General features: G+C 40.2%; 1 protein-coding gene across 2 annotated transcripts in view; it reads left to right on the forward strand.

The window, feature by feature from the left end:
- LOC116317676 (immunoglobulin lambda-1 light chain-like) overlaps window positions 1–19,618 on the forward strand; it is a 59,542-nt gene extending 39,924 nt beyond the window's left edge. Inside the window, exons 1-2 of one of the 2 annotated variants that reach the window (XR_005612775.1) lie at window positions 18,080–18,417; window positions 19,180–19,294. Coding sequence is in view for 1 of the 2 variants with exons in the window: in XM_039610866.1 (XP_039466800.1) it covers window positions 19,180–19,502 (323 nt within the window). In the remaining variant the exon portion in view is untranslated. Of the gene's footprint in view, window positions 1–18,079; window positions 18,418–19,179 lie in introns of those variants that run through there. The other variant, XM_039610866.1, reaches the window with a different exon arrangement.
- The last annotated feature ends 1,102 nt before the right edge of the window (window positions 19,619–20,720 follow it).

Consider the following 20,720-nt stretch of genomic DNA (forward strand, 5'->3'; position numbering starts at 1 on the left):
TGTGAAGGCTGACAAAGATACCCAACGGATTTACTTTACCAAGTGGTTCATCACGGCCTTGCCGTATTGGTCCATTTGATCTTGTTATTATTTATTTTATTTTATTTTATTTTTAGTTGTTACAGACGGGACAGATATGGCTGGGGGATAGGAAAGGGAAAAAGAAAGATGAAGGAAAAGAAAAACAGAGGGGAAGAGGGACAGTGAGAAAGGGCACTTAAAAGAAAAACAATCTCCCGGATCACCTGTTGAGAGAAATAAAGAAGGAAAACAAGCAAAAAAAGAGAGCAACATAATATACACAACACCATCGCATTAATCTAGCTAAGTGTAATACTGTGTTATTGTGCAGCACGCAGGACCAACAGCGCACAATGTGCTTTGAGGTAGCAGCTAAGAAAGGTGTAGTTTGTGTTTATGAACAGTGAACACCCATGTGCTGCACACCTGTGTGGATGAGTGCGCTTCTATTCAAAAGGTTTCTCCTTGTAATAATCTGCTAGAGAGTGTAGAGAGTGTAGAGAGCCATAGCCCTGTCTCAGCCCTGTGACAGGGCATACATACATATAGGGCCACCCCCAAGGCCCTATATGTATGTGTTATGGGAGTATGACGCCCAGAGGCCATAGGCCTGAGGGTCCCCCACCCCCCAGAAGAGGCCCAACCGAGCCACGAGTGCCAGGCCCCGTCAAGCAGCCACTGGGAGTGAGCCGGTATATACCTGAGCGCCCAGCCCCGAACACCAAGAACCACCAACGCACTGATGCCTGAGGGCATCAGCCACCAGCAGGGAGTTTGGTGAGGGGAGATAGGCCTCCATACTTTGGAGGGCCTAGGATGTTCCCTCAGGGTGGAGTCTAAGACCCGACCTGACATATAGACACAGACAAACAGGCACAAACGTGCATTCCCACCCTCATGCACACATATACAAATACTCAGCACTCACCCAACGTAATAACAGACACAAATACACATTGTACACACAATCATACTCCCCAAACATACTCTATACCCCAGGTCCAGGTACCCTCGCCCCCAGAGGGGGAAACCGCACCTAGACCCAGGACATGTTACTCTTTCCCTCAGGGTGGAGCCAAGCAGACCGCCCCCGGCTCCGCAGCAGCAGGGAGGTCCCGCATCCCAGACCCCAATCGGACAGCCAACACCTCCTCCCAGCCCCTTTGCCCCGATGGCTAACAGAGAACAGGGGTGTGTGAAGACCCCATGCCTCCCTCCTCCCACTCATGTGTAGTGTTGCTGCATGTTGTTCTAAAGTGCATTTAAAACATGGGAGGGCATGGTGCTGCTGCCAGAAAGCAGCAGGTGTCAGCACGGCCCCTCCCGAGAACCCTCAATGTCTACATGCATTTAAAATTGAGAGGTGAGCACTGACGCCAGAGGTGAGGTTGAATACACAGACGTTCTCTGGACGCCATATAACGTGCCCACCCCCGAGGCCCTATGTGTATGTGTTATGAGAGTGTGAGTAATGTGGATGTCTAAGTTGTGTTTTTTGATCCTTGTTGATATTTTTATACAAGATTCTTCAAAAACGGACCTCGGATCCTCTCAGAACCAGACAGGAGAAGTTTTCCTACTCCATACGTGACTGTCACAACCAGAGGCAGATGCAGCTGAAGCTACAGCAAGGCCGCGCAGGATGCGGCGTGCTGACAATGTGTCAGTAGCAGTCACAGTGCTGTGACATAATGATGGAGCAGTCAAAGGCTCGCTTTGAGAAAGCACAGAACCTGGTGTCTTTTGACTTCAATGACAGGGTGATTAACATCCCAGAAAACCCGACGATGTGATCTTCTCTTTAAATAAGGTAAGCCAGACCCCTCTCTTTCTCTCTCTATGCCCTTAAAATAGGTAACATGTGTGAGTAGAATAAAACAACGATCAGAATGGAATGTGCTTAGGTTTGCTCAGATAATAGGGGGCAGCTGGAGATCAGAGGAACAGGAAATGATTCGTAAGCATGTGTTTTGTTAGGATAACTTTGTCAACCCCTGTTTAAAGGACAATATTGGACTTTTATTCTCAAAGCATTTCATGTGACCTTAAAGCTCTCCAGAATGATATTATGTTGTTGAACCCTGACCCCTGACATCCAGAATCATTGGGTGTAGCTATAAACCTTGATGGGTAAGTGTATAGTTTGAGGAATTTATTGACAGTGGGGGTCTTCCTGCCATAAAATGAGGAGTAAAAGCTGCCTCAGCTAGTGTGAGATTATTCTGTTATCATATGTTACCTTATATTTGTAATCAAAGTAGTTGAATTATGATACTGCTGTAGATCATATTATACCCCTTAATATAGAGTGTGTGATCAGTATGTAGTTTTAGTTTGCAGTATACTTCTGACTTAAAAGAGTGTGAAAATCATTAGATCTATTTGATTGACCTGTATTATTCGACACTGTTGAATGTGTTACACTGTTTCTTGACATTTCATACTGCTGAATCATGAAGAGAATGCTGTGTGCAGGAGACCTTGTGTCTAGAATAGAAGAAGAGAAGATCACATTCCATACCCCCACCTTTACGGAGAGCAGAAAGACAGGGAGCCGAGGTCACAACTTAGGCGCCGTGTGAGAGAAAGAATGTGAATGTTTAGGCTTTTTACGACTAGGTGGGGGCTACTAGAGGCTATAAAAGGCTGAGTAACCCGTCACCATTTTGAGACTTGCTGTGACCCTCTGCAGGCAACTCTCCCCATCATGATGGTTCTTATGCTCTTAAGTGTTGAATTATATGGAAATAAATATTGTTGATTGAGCATTTATACACCGAGTATTGTCCTTCCTTCAGCCCAAAGATTAAAAGAACTGGGAGATTTTAACAACTTGGTGCCGGTGACCCGGATCTTTGGCGTGCTGAGGAGGGGCAGATTTGGCCTGTGGTGAGATCGTGGGGCGAGGCGAACAGAGGGTCGCCTAAACAGAAAGGTAAGCACAGCCTGTTGTATTATAAATACCAAATGTGCATATTGGGCTTTCCAAATTAATCTGTTCGCTGAGTTACACGTATTTTCACATTAAATTTGTCGGTGTCTGGTTTTTGGCGCAAGATACTAACAACAAAAGTTGAGGCTGAATTCCAGTGTGTTAAATGAACTGCTTCTAGCAAGATACTAATAACATACTACGTTGAGTCTAGTTGCAGCTGAACTGCTTCTAGCAAGATACTAATTACATACTACGTTGAGTCTAGTTGCAGCCCACTTTACCTTCCACATTTAACTTTGTCAAAGACTGGCTTCTGTAGCAATAATACATTAGAATCTTTGGAGACGCGGCCATATGTCCAGTACATTGAATAGAGGTTTTGAAGTGGGTTATGGTGTCGGTTGAGTCCTCGTTGATGCGGCCATGAAATTAGTATGAAATTAAGGTTAAGCAGATACTGGCTTACGGTGCGGTTGAGCGCCGGCAACGCGTAAATGCGAAACACGTCCGTAGGTTTTGGTTTATGATACGGCCGTGTTCCGGTGATGCGGCCGTAAGTGCAGTAGTGAGGGGTTGCTGGTTTCAGCACATTGAAAAGAGGTTAGACGGTGGTTTATGGTGTCGGTTTTGAGCCTCGAGGGCTGCGGTCATAAAATTATAAGTAAAATATTTACTTCACCCCGATTAAAGGTAAAGTAGACGCTGGTTTATGGTGTCGGTTTTGAGCCTCGGGGACGAGCATCACTTCTGTTTATGATGCGATTTTGCCCCGTGGTGGCGGTCATAAGCGCAGTAAAAGGGATACATGGTGTATGGTGCGGTTGTGCTTCGGAAGAGTTCTAACAGTTGAGCTTAAGAGGTTTCTGTGTAAATTTCCGCTGATGTAAAGCGCTCTCTGTGTGTCTTACTGCTGGTGAAACGTGCTGTGTGTGTAAGGCGCGCTCTGGGTGCTGCTGTCTGTGTGAGGCACGCTCTGGGTGCTGCTGTGTGTGTGAGGCGCGCTCTGGGTGCAGCTCTGTGTGTCAGGCGCGCTCTGGGTGTGTTTCTGTGTGTGCAGCGTGAGCACAGTAACAGTGACGGTTGATGTGTGATTAGGAGGACATTAGTGCGAAGAAGATGCTTTAAGATCTAAGGTTGACGCCTAGTGTACCTGTGGAAATTAATTTTGCCCTGGGGTTGGCTCCCCCACCGTACGTTGGACGCGGCGTACGGACCAGCGTCGTCTGGAGGTCCAGGTTTATCACCTGAGAGCTGAGGGCCCTCAAACGATAACAGAGTAACACTGGAACGGCCGTGTAATCACGGGTTCACATTTATTCTGGAATAGAACAAGAAAATGCTTTGTCATCTAAGGTTGAGTTCTATAGTAGTCAAAAGAAAACCGAGGTTAGAGTCCTCATTTCTTAAAATAGAGGTTAGAGTCCTCGTTTCAGTGACGTTTCAGTGGTTAAAATTGTTGTGTGCCTGTCCCCTGATAACGTGAAATTAAGAACAAAGAGGGAATTTGGAGCCATATAGAGATAGACGGGCATAATTGGGTGTATTACTCTGTGGTGTAATAAAAAAATAATTTAAAAAAAAGGGAGAGAGAGAGAGTAAGAGGTGAGTAGTGGAGAATTATTGAGAAGCAGAGAGAGGAATGTGTTGGGAGACTGGCATGCAGTTTGCACTGTCAAGGTGGGCGTGTTGCCTGCTTATCTGTTTAACAATGATGACAATGATATTAAATAAATCTCTTAGTGTGTTAATACAGGAAGCTACGGACCTGGACCAACTGCCCCCACAAGCACAGCGGCCGAAGCAAAATTATAGTAATGGGAACCACACCCAGCAAGAATCAGCAGCTGTGAAACAGACAGCAGCGAGGAGGGAATTAGAGGAGAAATTAAGAGAAGTTTTAACACAAAATTGGGGCCAACAGACTTGTGGAGGTTGGGAAGGCGTCCGGAGCATCACAACAAAAGGTGAAACAAAAACACACACAAGCAGAGAAATGTGAGAGAAAGGCTCCTTTTAAGGTAATGCCTAGTTTGAGAAAAAGTTAAAATTAACCTGCCTACAAATGCACACACATGCAATGAAAAAACAGCTTACACTCATGAACATGTGAAGATTTTCCAGCAAGGTTAAAGCAGCAAAAATTAACATACATCGATTTTTTAATGATGAAGTTTATCCATTACTAACAAATAAACCCTTTAGGTTGCAGGACAACAATTTAGCTTCAAAGAAAAAAGAAAATAAAAAGACTGGTATGACCAACTAGTGATGAAACAATAAATTTAGTGGTTAACAGTCAAATTGTGAGAGGTTTTCTGATGATTGAACAACATAAGTGATTACTGACGGAAAGAAAATTCTCTTTTGTGAGTTTAAACATGATCCTAAGAATTTGAACATGTGCATGTTGTCCTGTCAACTTGGTGGGTTATCAGTTGATAATAGTATGGGGAAAAGGAAAAAAAAAAAAAAAAAAAAAACCCAAAAGGGGGAGAGAAGGCTGACACAGGGCCTGGCCCGGTGTTTCTCCCCTCTCGTTGTAACACAGCCAACACAACATCATTTTCCTGTTCGTACACTTTTGTTTGTTTTTGGTTTGTTTTGTTTTGTTTTGTTTTTTGTTTTTGTTTTTTCTCTTTATGTTTAATTACAGGCTGCTTTGCCAGCCCTGAAAGCCGAGGCTGACCTGGACTCCTGCTCTCCCCTCTACGTGACCCTGACCAAATGCTGCAACAGCTGGACCCACAACAACAACTTGAAAATGTCAACAGTGCTGCAGGAATGCGATCTCATGCAGCAGAGACGGAGAGCGTTAACTCCAAGGCCCGTTTCACTACACGGGGGGAAAATACTCAGACAGCTTCAGCTGACAGAGCTGTGACGAGACGCCCGCCAAGCCCGAGTGAAAAGTAAGGCCGAGCAAAAGGATGCTGATCTTGATAACTCTGCATTAACACTGTACAGGACAGTGATGGACCAACACGCATGATGGGGCAGCAAAAGGGGCGTGGCCGAGACAGGAGGAGCAAGTGAGGTCAGAAGGCACCTCAGAATGGACAAAAATACAGGAGAAGAAGATGCAGGTTTCACCTACGGTGAGCATGGACATTGGAGAAAGGACTGCCCCAATTGGGGTCAGAACCAGGATGGACAGAACTTCGAGCAGCAGCAGCAGCAATGGTCGCAAACAGACTGAAAAGGAGGAGGGCAGGACCCCAGGGCATGCTTCAGGCCGTGGTTTACCCAAGACACCAGAACAGGAAAGTGATGAGCACAAACACACACAAACACACACATCTACATACACTGATGAAAAGAAACACACACATGAACATATGTGCACTCGTTGATTGAGTGAAAAATGACACACACACACACACACACACACACACACACACACATTGGAATGCTGATTCACTGAGAAGTGATCCACACACATACACGCTGATGCAATGAAGAATGCTTTGCTTATGCTGATATGCAAAATGCTGCACACAAATATCCCAATACATAATTTTTATGAGGAGCCATTGATTATCGTTGATTATTTAGAATGTGTTTTATGTCACCCAAAGGGCATTTATGTAGATTTAAGGAATAAGGTCTGAAACAGTTTGGTTATGAAAACAATGTCTGTGCGTGATGTCTGTTTATGGCTCAAGGCCTTGACTGAATTCTTTGCTGTGCTTCACACAGCCTGATGAGGAGCAGTGACACAGAGTGAAAATGATGAACTAATAGTGTAAGTTTTAGGTCGGAGTACGGCATTTTCTGTGATTGAGATTTAATTCAAGGAGGAACAAAAGGTGTTACGGCACCTGAGGTTCTCATTCCCACACAATATTGTCCCGGCAGGAAGCAAAACTTTCCTGTGAATTTCTGGTTGATTTTTGGGTTTTGCTTAGCGCTAGCTTGATTTTATCAGTGAGCTTTGGGTTGTTTTCTTTCTCTAACTAAGAGAGGGATAGTTTTATGCTTGGACATGTCTGCAACTGGCCCTAGTATGTGTTATCTTTATTAGTATTTTGTTGGTTACGTCTGTTTTCGTTTTTGTTACAGTGCACTGAGATAAGAAAATCTGAGAGGTGTGATCCACTGGTGGTGATATTTTGTGAGTTCATGATTTAACAATCAGCTCTTTAAACCAGGCCTGAAAGATTGAAATTTAAAGCGCTATAAAATATTATTACTGTAAACAGTTGCAAAGTGTGCTTCTCCATGATTGTAATTGGCTTGAGAGAAATTCACTTATAGGGGACACTGATCACGTGAGAAGTCCTGAGTCTAAAAGGATTGCAGCGAGTCAATCCAGTCCAAAAACAAAGAATTGTTTTCTTTTTGAAATGATGACGTCATCTTGCTGGTGATGGATACTCGAAAAGGTCGCGCGTGAGACTCCATTATCAGCAACATCTGGTATGAAGGTGTGTGAATGAATGCATGTGACTGGACTGTGATGGACGGACTAAAAGTTTTGACTGACTTGATACTGAGACAATGACTGCACCAACTTTAGGATTAGTAAATGCTGACAAATAATTCACCCAGCCGGTAAGAGAAGGGTGGATGCTTCGCTTTGTTTTGTTTTGTTTTGTTTTGTTTTTGCAGGAGCAGGAGGATAAGAGAGACTGGAGGAGGAGACGGTAGCTTCACATGAGAGTGTGGAACTGCAGATTTAACCCTTTGGTTGCTAATTTTGAGTTCTGAGATATGATGTCACTAACCTTCTCTTTTAATTTTCTAGCTCCGATGAATTGACACATGGGAGTGTGTCAAAAAGGGGGAAGTTGAGTCTGAACATCAAACAATGGTTTTATGAACATTTTATGACTTTATTTGTGTGTTTAATAATTTAGGTATGGTAAAACTTAAGCTTACGATATGTTAGACTTAGAAATGGTTCATTAATTTTTGATTTCTTTTACACACACATAGATTATGATTAGAATAAGTTCCTTGGTCAGAGAGTCCTGAACATAATATTCTAAACCAAATTTGAATCACTAGAGGAACAATGGATAACAACATTAGATTATCAAGGCTAGGGAGAGAGGTGTTTTGGTTTTCTGTCTCTTACAGAGAGAGGAGCAGACACCAGACGGGGACACGGAGATATGAGGACCCTTCACAGCAGAGACAGATGTAGGGACTGCTGAGACAGCAACTGGGGTCAAGTGTCATGGCGTTTGGGTTCCTCGAGAAGATGGATCCTGTGGAATTACAGGGATTATTTTACATAACCATCATCTTATCATTGCATTAATTATCATTTCATCAAAGTGTTTATTGAAGCTGCTGGCATTATGTTATAATTTATATTATAGGGGTTATCATAATCAAATATTAACATGTTTATTACAGGTGCAGTTATAACTACTTTAAAATGATTGAGTTAAATATATATGTATCATAACTCATATGCTGAGTATATTGTTACAGTAAAATAGTAGCTGAGCAAAGGCCTGAATGTATTCAGCTTCTTGTGGTATTCGAGTTTGCTTAGTTACAGGTGACCGAAGGATGTCCAGTCCATGGTGACCTCAAAGGCCTTAGATCATCACCATATTCGGAAGAGTATGCCACAAGGAGGAACTTCTGTGTTTGCATTTAATTCTTTAAATACATGAATGTTCTGTACATGCAAATTATGTGCTTGTAAACGCAAGAAGGGGCGTTACAATACCCTGATGTTATAAAAGCAATCTAGAGTGTATTTTGGAGAGAGATGTACAACTGTTTTGCAGTTTGCACCTCTCCACTCTGCGTGCATTAAAAATCAATTGTTTGAACGACCTTTTCTGGACTATCATTGTTTTACTCTCATCCTCAATTTCGAACCCCTAACATTTGGTGCATTGGCCGAGGTTGAGTAGAGAGAGTTGGAGGTTGAGACTGAGAGGGTCCAAGGTGCTCAAACAGGCAGACACGAGTCAGTGGTCGAAGTGAGTGGACATAAGCCGGCTTATTCAAAGGTAAGGCACTACCTGTTGAATTATTTCCAAACAGTGCTGAATTGGTTCTGACAAAATTGAAAGTCTACTCACAGAAAATTACTGGTAAAGGTCTGTTTTGATTTTGGTGAAAATCTCATGAGAATTGAAGTTGAAGTAATGATAATGTAAGGTTAAGTGACAGTACTGATTAAAGGAAATGCAGTTGGACTGCTAAGGAAAGAGAATTTAAAGTAGTTGGACTACTGAATTTAGGATTAGGTAATTTGGAAACTGTGTATGGTAATACAGTCATAATTGAATATAAAGCTGGGCTTGGACATCAATAAAGTCGGTATGGTGGTTTCATAGGATGTCTTTAAAAACATAATTAAATTTATGTAGAACGGAACTGTGGGATGTTCTAGGAAGTGCATTTCTCGGAGGTGACGCTCCCAATTTCCTGAGGACGCTCAGGATTTTCCGTTGGACGGGATAGTCCGATTGGCGATCGTGGAGAACTTGGGAACCTCCAAAATAGCTAGTGGTTGGACCACTTTACCGTTTGGAACGGTTTATGCACTTTTTTGGGTAGTAAAGGTTGGACCTTGGGCGTTGGACGCTTTTAAATTGACTTAGGAACTTTAGCAATTAGACCAGACACAGGTTGGACCTGATACTGGGTCATTGATTATCAAAAACTTGGAGTTTGTCCCTTGGAGGGTTAATTCAAATTTTGTCTAAATTATGTAGGTTGTGCAATTTAAGGCCTTGTAAATATTATTTAATTTATCAGACGTCTCTGTGTTATAATTTCTATGTTTGTATATAGGCTCTGTCTGCCACGAGCACTGCAGCAGGCTGGTTATTTTGAGAGTGTGTCTGTGTCTATGTAAATGAGATGCCTGTGACTTATTTAGAGTGACATTTCCTGTTTACTAATGAGTGGCTAATGACTGACTGCAGAGCCTGGGTTAAGGACGACTTGTATTGGTGTTTTAAGGGAAGAATTGCTTTTATTTCTACTTTGTTGGCATTACGGTTGTTAATTACGATGACTACTTTATGATACATGTAGAATTGGAGTATGGGTTTTGCTTTACACGTCCTTGAACGACGTAATACTTGTTGAAAGTAATAGGACTTGTGTTTTATTGACTCTTTGTAATCACACCGTGTTTTCTGACTAACATTTTATAACAGTTTGTGTAAATACACATGTTGGATTCAGGGTATTGTGTAGTTGAATATACATGGACAGGGGATGTTTATGACGTAACCTGTCGATGTCACGCTGTGGTTTCAGATACTCATTACGGCTTTTTAGTAACTTCAGTAATAAGGCGATCAGAAGAAGCATTATTAGATTTTGCATGTAGTAGTATTGTTATATTTCGGGCCCTGGAATTATACTGTAGGCAGGATAGAAATCTAAATCCCACTGACGCTGATTGAAAACACATAAGTATATGCACTTAGTACACCCACTCAAGAAATTATTGTGTGACTGATGCTACAAAACTGACCTAAAGAATGGTGATGTGTGTGGAGAAGTGTTAGTTGTCCTGATGTGTGAAAGAGCGCTATTAAAATGTGTGTGAGTGAAATGAAGGCATATTGTTTTTAGATAAAGACTTAGTAGAATTACTGATTATTTGTAGACTGTGAAATTAAAAGGAAGTCTCTGCAGAAGCTGTAGAAACAGGAAACCGTGTGTGTGTGTCTGGGACAGGAAATGCATGCCCATAAAAGGGAAGCTCACGGTGACAAGTGTGCACCCAGAGTAGGGAGAGAGATTTAACTCTGGGCAGATGAAGCAAAAGGGAGGTTTTAAGATAAAAATGAATAGGATACTAATTATATGCTTTAGTGTGCCAATACAGGTGGACTCTCTCAACTTTGCAACCTTGAGTTCAGCAGCAGAAAAGTAGATTAAAAGAATTGGGAGAAAATAAGCCAGTCTTTGGCTCGAAATTGTGCAGCTTGAGCTCTCACTTTGTCCTTGACCCCGAGAAGAAACGCAAAGGACAGTCAATTTCCTGATGAAGACCGATAGAACATCGTGGACGTGAAGAAGTAACGGAAGCTAAAAGACAGTGCAGGCGAAAGCAGTAACATTGACAACGACTGATGAGTCCAGCAGCATGAAAGAAAGCACGTGATGCAACATGCATGCTGGTGAAGAACAGCGTGATATGTCTGCTTGAAGGCACTGACTGTCATATTTGCCAAGCTTGGAGCAATCTTGGAAGAAAAGACTGAAAAGATGAATGGAGAAGAAAACAGAGCAAATGAAAATAAGACTGAAGGAAGAGGAAATACTGAAAGATCAAAACAGAGAAGAAACAGACTGTGTTTGCTGGGGCTCTGAAGCCCGAACAGGACACTGTGAATGGAAAGGACCAGTGAGAGATGAAGCTGGACAAGTTTGACTGCGAGAAGATAGGAGATGATTGGATTGAAATTGAACCCTGAACTCGTGATAGTTTAGGGATGTCCACCACATCACAACAAAGAGGTAAACAATACAAAAGGTAAAAATAATCAGAAAATAACTGACAACTATATTAATGAATTGAAAACACACATACACAAGTTGTTACATGTGAGATTATTTTTGAAATGAATCAGAAGTGAGATAGTTTGAATCTAAAGCTCAGTGAAAAATGCATGAAGTAAAACTGATTATAATTTAAGAGGAAATGAAGAAACAGCTTACACGTAGTGTACATTAACATGAATATATAGAAATGCAACGAAGAACTCAATGAATTAATTCAATGAAGAAGCAGCTTACATTCAATTAACATAAAACGCAAGGAAGAACACGCTTACATACATGGCATAATTGGTATTTCTGACCAGAGATAGAGAAATGGGTCATTTAAGCATTTGTGATAATAATGAAAATGTCTTAGTTTTGTTATTTTTAGGGGCAAGCAGACCTGGACCAATTCTCCAGAAGCAGCAGTCGGAAGAAATTACAGGTTAACATGAATGGATATGTTAAGGCAAGTTTCTGGTTGAATTGTTCACAGCATGATGTGTCCAGGAACCTGAAAGCAAGCCCTAACTGCTGGCGGAAGACCAGGAGGGCTGTTATTTAAGGTGGGAAATTAAAGTTTGGGTTAGTAATTCGGGGAAGGAGAAAACTGACTCTTTAACTGGAGAATGGGAAAGTGTCTGTGAGACTGTGAAGCCATATATGCAAAAATAACACACACAAACATACGCAATGAAGATCAGCTTGCTACTTGTATGAGTGATAGAATGGTGTGAATGTTTAATAAAGTGATTAAAGTAGTTTAAAAGGGTGACTTAGGAGTGCTCTTGCACTGATTGATCAAAACAAGTGATTAGTATAGAAAGAAAATGAAAATAATCCAATAATGTGATAAAGTTTAAACATGTATTTATTTTGCCAAGTTAAGTTGTTGAGATGTGACTCAGTATGCAAATTAGTTCGGGAGCTCATGTGAGTGCGGACAGAGGAGCTTGCTGTGTGTGTGATTGAGGCCTTAAAGGAGAAGTTGACTGTTCAGGGGTGCAAATTTGATTAAGAGGTTTATAAATTAGTGTTGACACATTGTTATAACGTGTTTATATCTTAGGCTGAATCTGAGTATGGTAAAGTGCTTAAAGGGGGATATTGTTGTGTACGAAACGGTGCAGCTTTTGGCGAGGTTTTCAGTGTGTTGAACGGGTGAAATTTCAGATTGTTGAAGATTTTTGAGGTTGTTGTTTTATTTTTAATAGAGGGAGTTTTGATAAACATGGACATGTCTAAAAGGGCCCATAGTTTCTATAACAGTGCACTTAGAAAAAACCTGTCAGGTGATTTTGTTTTGTACTTTGATGAGCTAACAATCAGCTCTCTTTTTTCTCATTTTGCTCTAAGCAGGCCTGGAAGAGAGTGAACTGACGGCGGACAAATTACCAAGTAAGGATTGCAGCGAGTCAATCCAGTCAAAAGTATAGAGAACTATTTTCCTAAAAAGGAAAACGAGATAAAACAAATGATTGAGCTCATTTTGCTGATGTGGAGCATCTGATGACGTGCGCAGAAGGCTGCAGTATCAGCAAAAAATATCATGTGTGAATGCATGTGAGTGAATGCGAGTGATCGGACCAAGAGGGGAAATAAATAAAAGGTTGACAAACAGGAGGAGTGGAAGACTTAATTCTGGGATGTTGATGTTTGTTTTGAGAAAATTATTTACTGGGGTTGGATTATGTTATTACATTATAGAATGCCAAATGCTAAAAGGGAAACATTGTTTGAGGTAACTCAAGTTACCATTAGCTGAGGTAACACATGATTAATAACTGTTCTGTTTAAGTTTATTTTGTGTTATAACACAGGTTGGATCATAAGTGGGGAAATTGAGTATGAAATGTGAAGTTCTGGTTAACACACAGGTTTTTGTTTCTAGGACGTTCCAAGGATGCAGGCTGTGGATGGAGCCAAGAAAAGATTTGACATGATGATTAATTTGATTTCATTCCTTAAAAACAGGTTTGAAGGTCCGGAGCATGTAGACTTAATATGATATGACTAACCTTTTCTTTTAATTCCCTAACCTGAGTGAAGGATTTTGAGTTTGTAACACATGAGATGTGTCACAAAAAGGGGGGAGTTACAGGATTTAAGGTTTAATTTGAAAGGGGTTTTAGGATTACTTGATGATGTTTGGGTTTTTTGATAATGTTGACCGACTAGCAGCTTGCTCTCTTCTAGAGCATACAGACTTAGGAAAGGGGAACCTCAGCTCTGAGTTCTGAGAATAACTCTGGTATCTTTGTAAGTTGATAGGAAACGTCAAGACAGCCACATAGGGCAAATGTGTTAGAGCTTGTAATTAAATGTGGGCTTGAAAAGAGGAAGCAAATTTGGTACAGGACGTGCTTGAGATGATCAGATGAAAGAAGGGGAAGGTCAGGAATAGTTTAAACTAAGATTGAGAAATTAAATTGGGTGAAAGGGGGGTGTAGCAAGTAGATTTAGGGCAGCTCACAGCCTGGCGGAAACGCAAGGTGCCGTCACACAGCTTAAGTTATTTGTTTGATTTATTTTATGACAAAATAATAAGGAAACATTGAAAATATACAACACGTTGAGGAGACAGATAGGGTTGGCCAATCGAAAGGTTTTGTTTGTTTAGCATGATCTTTTTGTTATATTTTAGCGTTTAACATGGAAAATGCCTCTCTGGAGCTTCTCTCCTGATGCTACCCCACCAAAAGACGCTTATCCATAGAGACTATGTCAGCTCCCAAACAGACAACAACAAACCAAGACTAGCAAAAAACAATCTGAATATAAATAATATCAAATAAAGAACAATACAGAATCCAAATCTGAACCGAAGAACAAAATAGTGAAATGTAGATTATTGGGTTTTTCTCTGTATATATGAAGCATTTGTAATGTGTATCTGCTATGAAGGCTTGTAGAGGCCAGTTTCTACTCACAAACAAGTGCTCAGCCAGACTGAAAAACAGGAAGCTGTAGTGCACAAGGCATATTAATAAATATAGACACAAAAAGAGGAACTCCCCATATAAACAACGTTCAAAAATGTGTGAAGTATAAAGTACCGAAATAACACTATATAAGTCACAGCTGATGATTCTAATGGTAGAGAGCTCTTGCAACTGGCGTCTGAGCTGTGCAGAGGTCTCTCTTAAGACAGGTACTTATGTAGGTTAGCATAAGGTTGAGTCCAACAGAAGCAAGGCACCCTAAATGCGCACAGCATGCAGCAGGGGTGGCCAAAATAATATAGGAAATAGCACATGTAGGGAGAGAACACTCACTAAAAGTTCTGACTACACATAGTGTTGTGGCTTATGTGAACTTGCAGGCGTTCACTATGACATCATTAGCACAACAGAGACTGAGTAAAGTTTTAGATGCTCGAAATCTGACATTTACACATGAAGGAATCAATATGGCAGATTTAATGGGATTAGGAGGATCTAATTATTGTACTAAGAAGGCAGAACTTGAAGGGAAAGTCAGGGAAGATTTAAAAGCAGGACCTGTTGGGATTGGGGATTTAGAGATTTTTTATATCTATCATATAATCTGCCTTAGGATGACTGTATTAATAACGTGTTGTACAGTATTATTTTATGTTTGTCATAACAGTGATGTCTCTATTTACAGGTTGAGTTCATTTTATACACAATGCGTAACTGTGCTTGTTTAGAGTTGATGTTCCGTCCAAAAGGGTTTTAGGCTTCACTGGTGAGAGTGTCCAGGTGATACATGTTGAGGGAAGATGAGAACATAGCAGGTTAATTGCATGCACGCTTACAAACACACATGATTTAATATAGGCCAGGCCGAAGGCCTGGACTTTATGTAACTTTTTAACTTTACAGCTCTAACTTGCAGGAATGGCGTGGGCGTAATGAATGAATGCAAAATATGCTTACAGACACAAACATGGTATAGATTTATTTTACAGGGTAAAGGTGAAACACATGTTGCTTTGTTTCTGCTTAGCAACTAATGAGGTAAAAGGTGTTAAAGATGAATATATGCAATAAGTGAACAGGAAACGTGTGAGGGTGAGCCGGGTGAAACAAAATGTTGTAGATAATGGAAACTTGTCTAACTGGCATTAACAGTAACCTTTGCATGTTATGTATATGCTTGAAGCCAAAAGAGGCGTAAATCCTGATAGAAAATTTTGAAGTGTGCTTTCTAGCGGAGATTTAGGCTGACAGGGGGATGGTGTGTATTTTACTCGGGGTGTGTTTAAGAAAACTGAAAGCGTTGCTCACACACATAAAGAGTATTGAGATTAAGTCAAGTTAATATAATGGATAGAGCCTAGAACATGATATTGTGAACCAACTTTGAATAATGACAGGAACCTGAGATGAATACAGTAAGTTAGTAAGGTGTAGCAGAGAAAGGTTGTTTGTTTTCTGTCCCTTACAGGAGAAGATTTCCACTAGAGAGGGACCCAGAAAAGGAGCAGAGACCACTTAAGCATGAAGTGTTTTCAAGTGGGAGCTGGTGTTTTATCGCTGGACCACCTAGAGGACATGAGGTTGTTGTCTGATTTGCTGAGTCAGGGGGCGGCTAGAGAGGGTCAGAGCGAAGGTAGTGGACCTGGGAATGGTGTAGTGACGTCTCTGGAAGACGTCAAGAGAGGGAATTGTGGAATTACAGGGATTATTTTACATAACCATCATCTTATCATTGCATTAATTATCATTTCATCAAAGTGTTTATTGAAGCTGCTGGCATTATGTTATAATTTATATTATAGGGGTTATCATAATCAAATATTAACATGTTTATTACAGGTGCAGTTATAACTACTTTAAAATGATTGAGTTAAATATATATGTATCATAACTCATATGCTGAGTATATTGGTACAGTAAAATAGTAGCTGAGCAAAGGCCTGAATGTATTCAGCTTCTTGTGGTATTCGAGTTTGCTTAGTTACAGGTGACCGAAGGATGTCCAGTCCATGGTGACCTCAAAGGCCTTAGATCATCACCATATTCGGAAGAGTATGCCACAAGGAGGAACTTCTGTGTTTGCATTTAATTCTTTAAATACATGAATGTTCTGTACATGCAAATTATGTGCTTGTAAACGCAAGAAGGGGCGTTACAATACCCTGATGTTATAAAAGCAATCTAGAGTGTATTTTGGAGAGAGATGTACAACTGTTTTGCAGTTTGCACCTCTCCACGCTGCGTGCATTAAAAATCAATTGTTTGAACGACCTTTTCTGGACTATCATTGTTTTACTCTCATCCTCAATTTCGAACCCTTAACAATCCCATAAAGACAGCAATAACCATAAAGGGGTTGGCGAAAATCTAGGAACACCAGACCAACGAGGTTCGAGAGGATCTTGGTAAAAAGGGGGACACGGCGGTGACCCCAAAATACACAGATCTTTGTTTGAAATCGGGGCAGAATAATCCCCTGATCTGTGCAACGACTAAAGGGTGGTCTAACCCCGGAGGTCGAAGCAAGAAGCTGAGAATCACCCAACTGGAAGATACTGGTAGCTGCAGCAATAAAATAAAGGTTAAAAGCTCCTTAGACAGAGGTTCTAGTCTGAGTACATTTGAAAGGTATAAGGTGGCACCAAAATGGGAGTGGGAAACTGTAGCACCAAAATAAAGCTGTGGGAGAATTGGGGAGTGATGGGAGTGTCATCTGTAACTGCTGTTATTGTTGTAAATCTAATTTCTCTTGCATCTGAACTGCGTAAACACAGAGGTCATCCCACATATGGTCCACCCGTTAAAGGGGGACAGAGGGCCTCAGGACCAAGAAGAACTGGACCTTGTAACGCTGGAGTGTATGTTATAAGTGATCTCTTTTTTAAGAGATCAAAAGGGGGAATTGTGAGATTATTCTGTTATCATATGTTACCTTATATTTGTAATCAAAGTAGTTGAATTATGATACTGCTGTAGATCATATTATACCCCTTAATATAGAGTGTGTGATCAGTATGTAGTTTTAGTTTGCAGTATACTTCTGACTTAAAAGAGTGTGAAAATCATTAGATCTATTTGATTGACCTGTATTATTCGACACTGTTGAATGTGTTACACTGTTTCTTGACATTTCATACTGCTGAATCATGAAGAGAATGCTGTGTGCAGGAGACCTTGTGTCTAGAATAGAAGAAGAGAAGATCACATTCCATACCCCCACCTTTACGGAGAGCAGAAAGACAGGGAGCCGAGGTCATAACTTAGGCGCCGTGTGAGAGAAAGAATGTGAATGTTTAGGCTTTTTACGACTAGGTGGGGGCTACTAGAGGCTATAAAAGGCTGAGTAACCCGTCACCATTTTGAGACTTGCTGTGACCCTCTGCAGGCAACTCTCCCCATCATGATGGTTCTTATGCTCTTAAGTGTTGAATTATATGGAAATAAATATTGTTGATTGAGCATTTATACACCGAGTATTGTCCTTCCTTCAGCCCAAAGATTAAAAGAACTGGGAGATTTTAACACTAGGTAAACAGCAAGAACAGTTACTAGTCTGGGGGAGGACAGTATAAGTTGGTCTCTACAGGATGTTTCAGTTCCTCTCCCCTCATCAGTGACAGTCAGGAGGTTTTTGTACAGCCATGTATACAAACTGAATCACTGTGGTATGAATGAAAGCTCATCTCTTGACTTTCCTCTTCTTTGAAATGTATTTTACCCAGTTGTGAGCTCTAGTAACCTCCCTTGTCTAACTATCACTCCTCCTCACATGGAACAGTGACTCAGACTGTTGCCAAGACCTGAGTTATACTAAAGCTTTTAAGGATACCGAACAACAATTAATAACATTTCCACTCATTTGCAGCACTGTTTTGAAATATAAACAGTCTGATGAGGGAAATGAGATATTGACAGTGAAAGTTGGTGTCTGCAGGATGTTTCAGTTCCTCTCCCCTCATCAGTGACAGTCAGGAGGTTTTTGTACAGCCATGTATACAAACTGAATCACTGTGGTATTCGGACAAGGCACCAAGCTGATTTTAACAAGTAAGTGCTTTTTAAATGATCATAAAACAAGAGAGATTTTGCACAAATCTGCTGATGACTACTTAATTCAATATGTTTCTCGTTCAGCATCAGTTTTTATGATTTTGTACAACATGAAATAGTTTCAGGTTGTCTCATATACAGGAGACATGGATTCGTTATATGAAAAAAAAATGTGTAAAGGGGTCAAACTAAATTTTTATATTTTTATATAAATGTTGTTCGCTGAAAATGATGTGAAATATGTTGTTGTTCACTCTTATTATTCTCATAATGTTTTAATTTATATTTAGGTTAATTTGAAAAACATACACAGGCATGTTTTCTCTTTCTTCAATAGTAGTTAACAGTGTTACTAATGTTCAAAATTACTTTTAAGTGGCCTGGCCTAACAGTTTTGTTTTTTTTTTAAAATGAAAGAAAATTACTCACAGTAACTGACATGTTATGCAGAAAATATGCTGTAGAATAAAATTGAAGATGTTTTACATGAAAAGTTAAACAGTAACTAGTCATATTTTATTTTGGAAAAATTAAAAAAAGAAATTCAAATGATACGTTGGATTGTTATTTCTATACTGTTTTGCAGATTTAAATTATTTTAAACATTAATATTGTTTCTTTTCAAATTTTATAACAATTATTATGTTTATTTCATAATACTACTATTGATGTCTTGCTTTCTGTTTTTATTACTTCTTTTATCATTATCTCCTTTCTTTTGATTTTTCTTTTCTCTGAGCATCCTTCATGTATTTTCAGCCTCCAGCCTCCCTCCTCCTGTCCTGACAGTCTTCCCTCCGTCCAGTGCTGAGCTCCAGTCCAACACAGCTTCTCTGGTCTGTCTGTCCAGTCAGTCTGTGCCTTTTGCAGATGTGAGCTGGTTGGCTGGTGGGAGTCCAGTGAGCAGTGAGATCTCTACCAGCACTGCTGTTCAGAGACCAGACCAGACTTACCAAATCAGCAGCTCTCTGACCATCCAGCCATCAGACTGGAACATGGATAAGGTTTATACATGTAAAGTGTCTTTGGGCTCGCAGACTTCAGAGAAAACCATCAAGAAGTCAGAATGTCCCACTGAATAGTCGAGGACCAGAATGTGCATTTAAAATCTGCTTCTTTACTGCTTGTGCTGTTTGCTCATTACAGTCTTTACATGTTAGAAATCTGAATAAAGCAAAAGGTTTAAGTCATGTATTCATTTGCTGGTTTTTAACAAGTATTTTCAGGAATTCATGTTTTGCAATAAATTAATAAAAGCATTGTTTTAAAAAATGTGTTTTCTTTTTAGTAAATAAGAAATTGTGTCACTGTTTTGTTAGTAACATAAATTTAAGATGACTGGAATGAACTGTTACATTTCACATAGAGGAAAAAAAACACTCATAAGCACACCATTTTTTAAATGTCTTCTTCCCATAGTTAAAACATAAATATATTCTGAAATACACGCTATGTAATATTTGAACACTAGAGAGCATCATTTAATAATTCTTCCTCAGTAACAGAGAGGGCAAGTGTCAAAGGTTTAAAATGTTGGTTATAGATTTGCAAATGAATCTTCACACTCAGTTAGTGAAGCATAACCTGTCTGCTCTTCTGTTTCTTCCAGGATGCACCTGCAGGTCTTAGTAACTCATTTATAACCTCGAGTAAATGAAGAATCAGCTCTCTGTAAAATAAAATGGAACTGCTGTTTACTGGCAACGTTTCAATTCATATCATTATTTTATTCAGAGACAGTTAGCTGAATACTGTTTGATTTTTGCCTAAACATAACTTACTTATTGTAAAGCAGCACTAAGTAGAGTTCAGTTATGAAACTAAACCTTTCTGCATCTTTCTACTGTCATTTGCTGTTTTGCTTTAAACATTTAAACCTTTATATATAACCAGTAGGTAAGTCTGTCTCATTCCGGATGTAGCTTTTTTACAAACAGTATTTTTATTTTTTAGTTATCTATAAACTGTATTCTTGATTTTCTGGTATTTATTTATTTAGTTATTTAGATGTTCCCACTGTCATGGCATCATTAACTTTAATAGCTGCACAGTGGCTCAGAGGAAAGCAATCCAAGGGATCTTTAACATCGTCCAAAAGATCACTGGCTGCCCTCTCCCCACACTGGAAGATCTACACAACACCCGCTGTCTTAAAAAAGCCCAAAACATCATAAAAGATACCTCACATCCTGGCTACTCCCTGTTTGAACTGCTGCCCTCAGGCAGACGGTACAGAGCAATCAGTGTGAGGACTAATAGACTCAAACACAGCTTTAATCCAACTGCAATAACACATCTTA

The sequence above is a fragment of the Oreochromis aureus genome, linkage group 4, assembly GCF_013358895.1.
Source record: "Oreochromis aureus strain Israel breed Guangdong linkage group 4, ZZ_aureus, whole genome shotgun sequence".
NCBI classification, from domain to species: domain Eukaryota; kingdom Metazoa; phylum Chordata; class Actinopteri; order Cichliformes; family Cichlidae; genus Oreochromis; species Oreochromis aureus.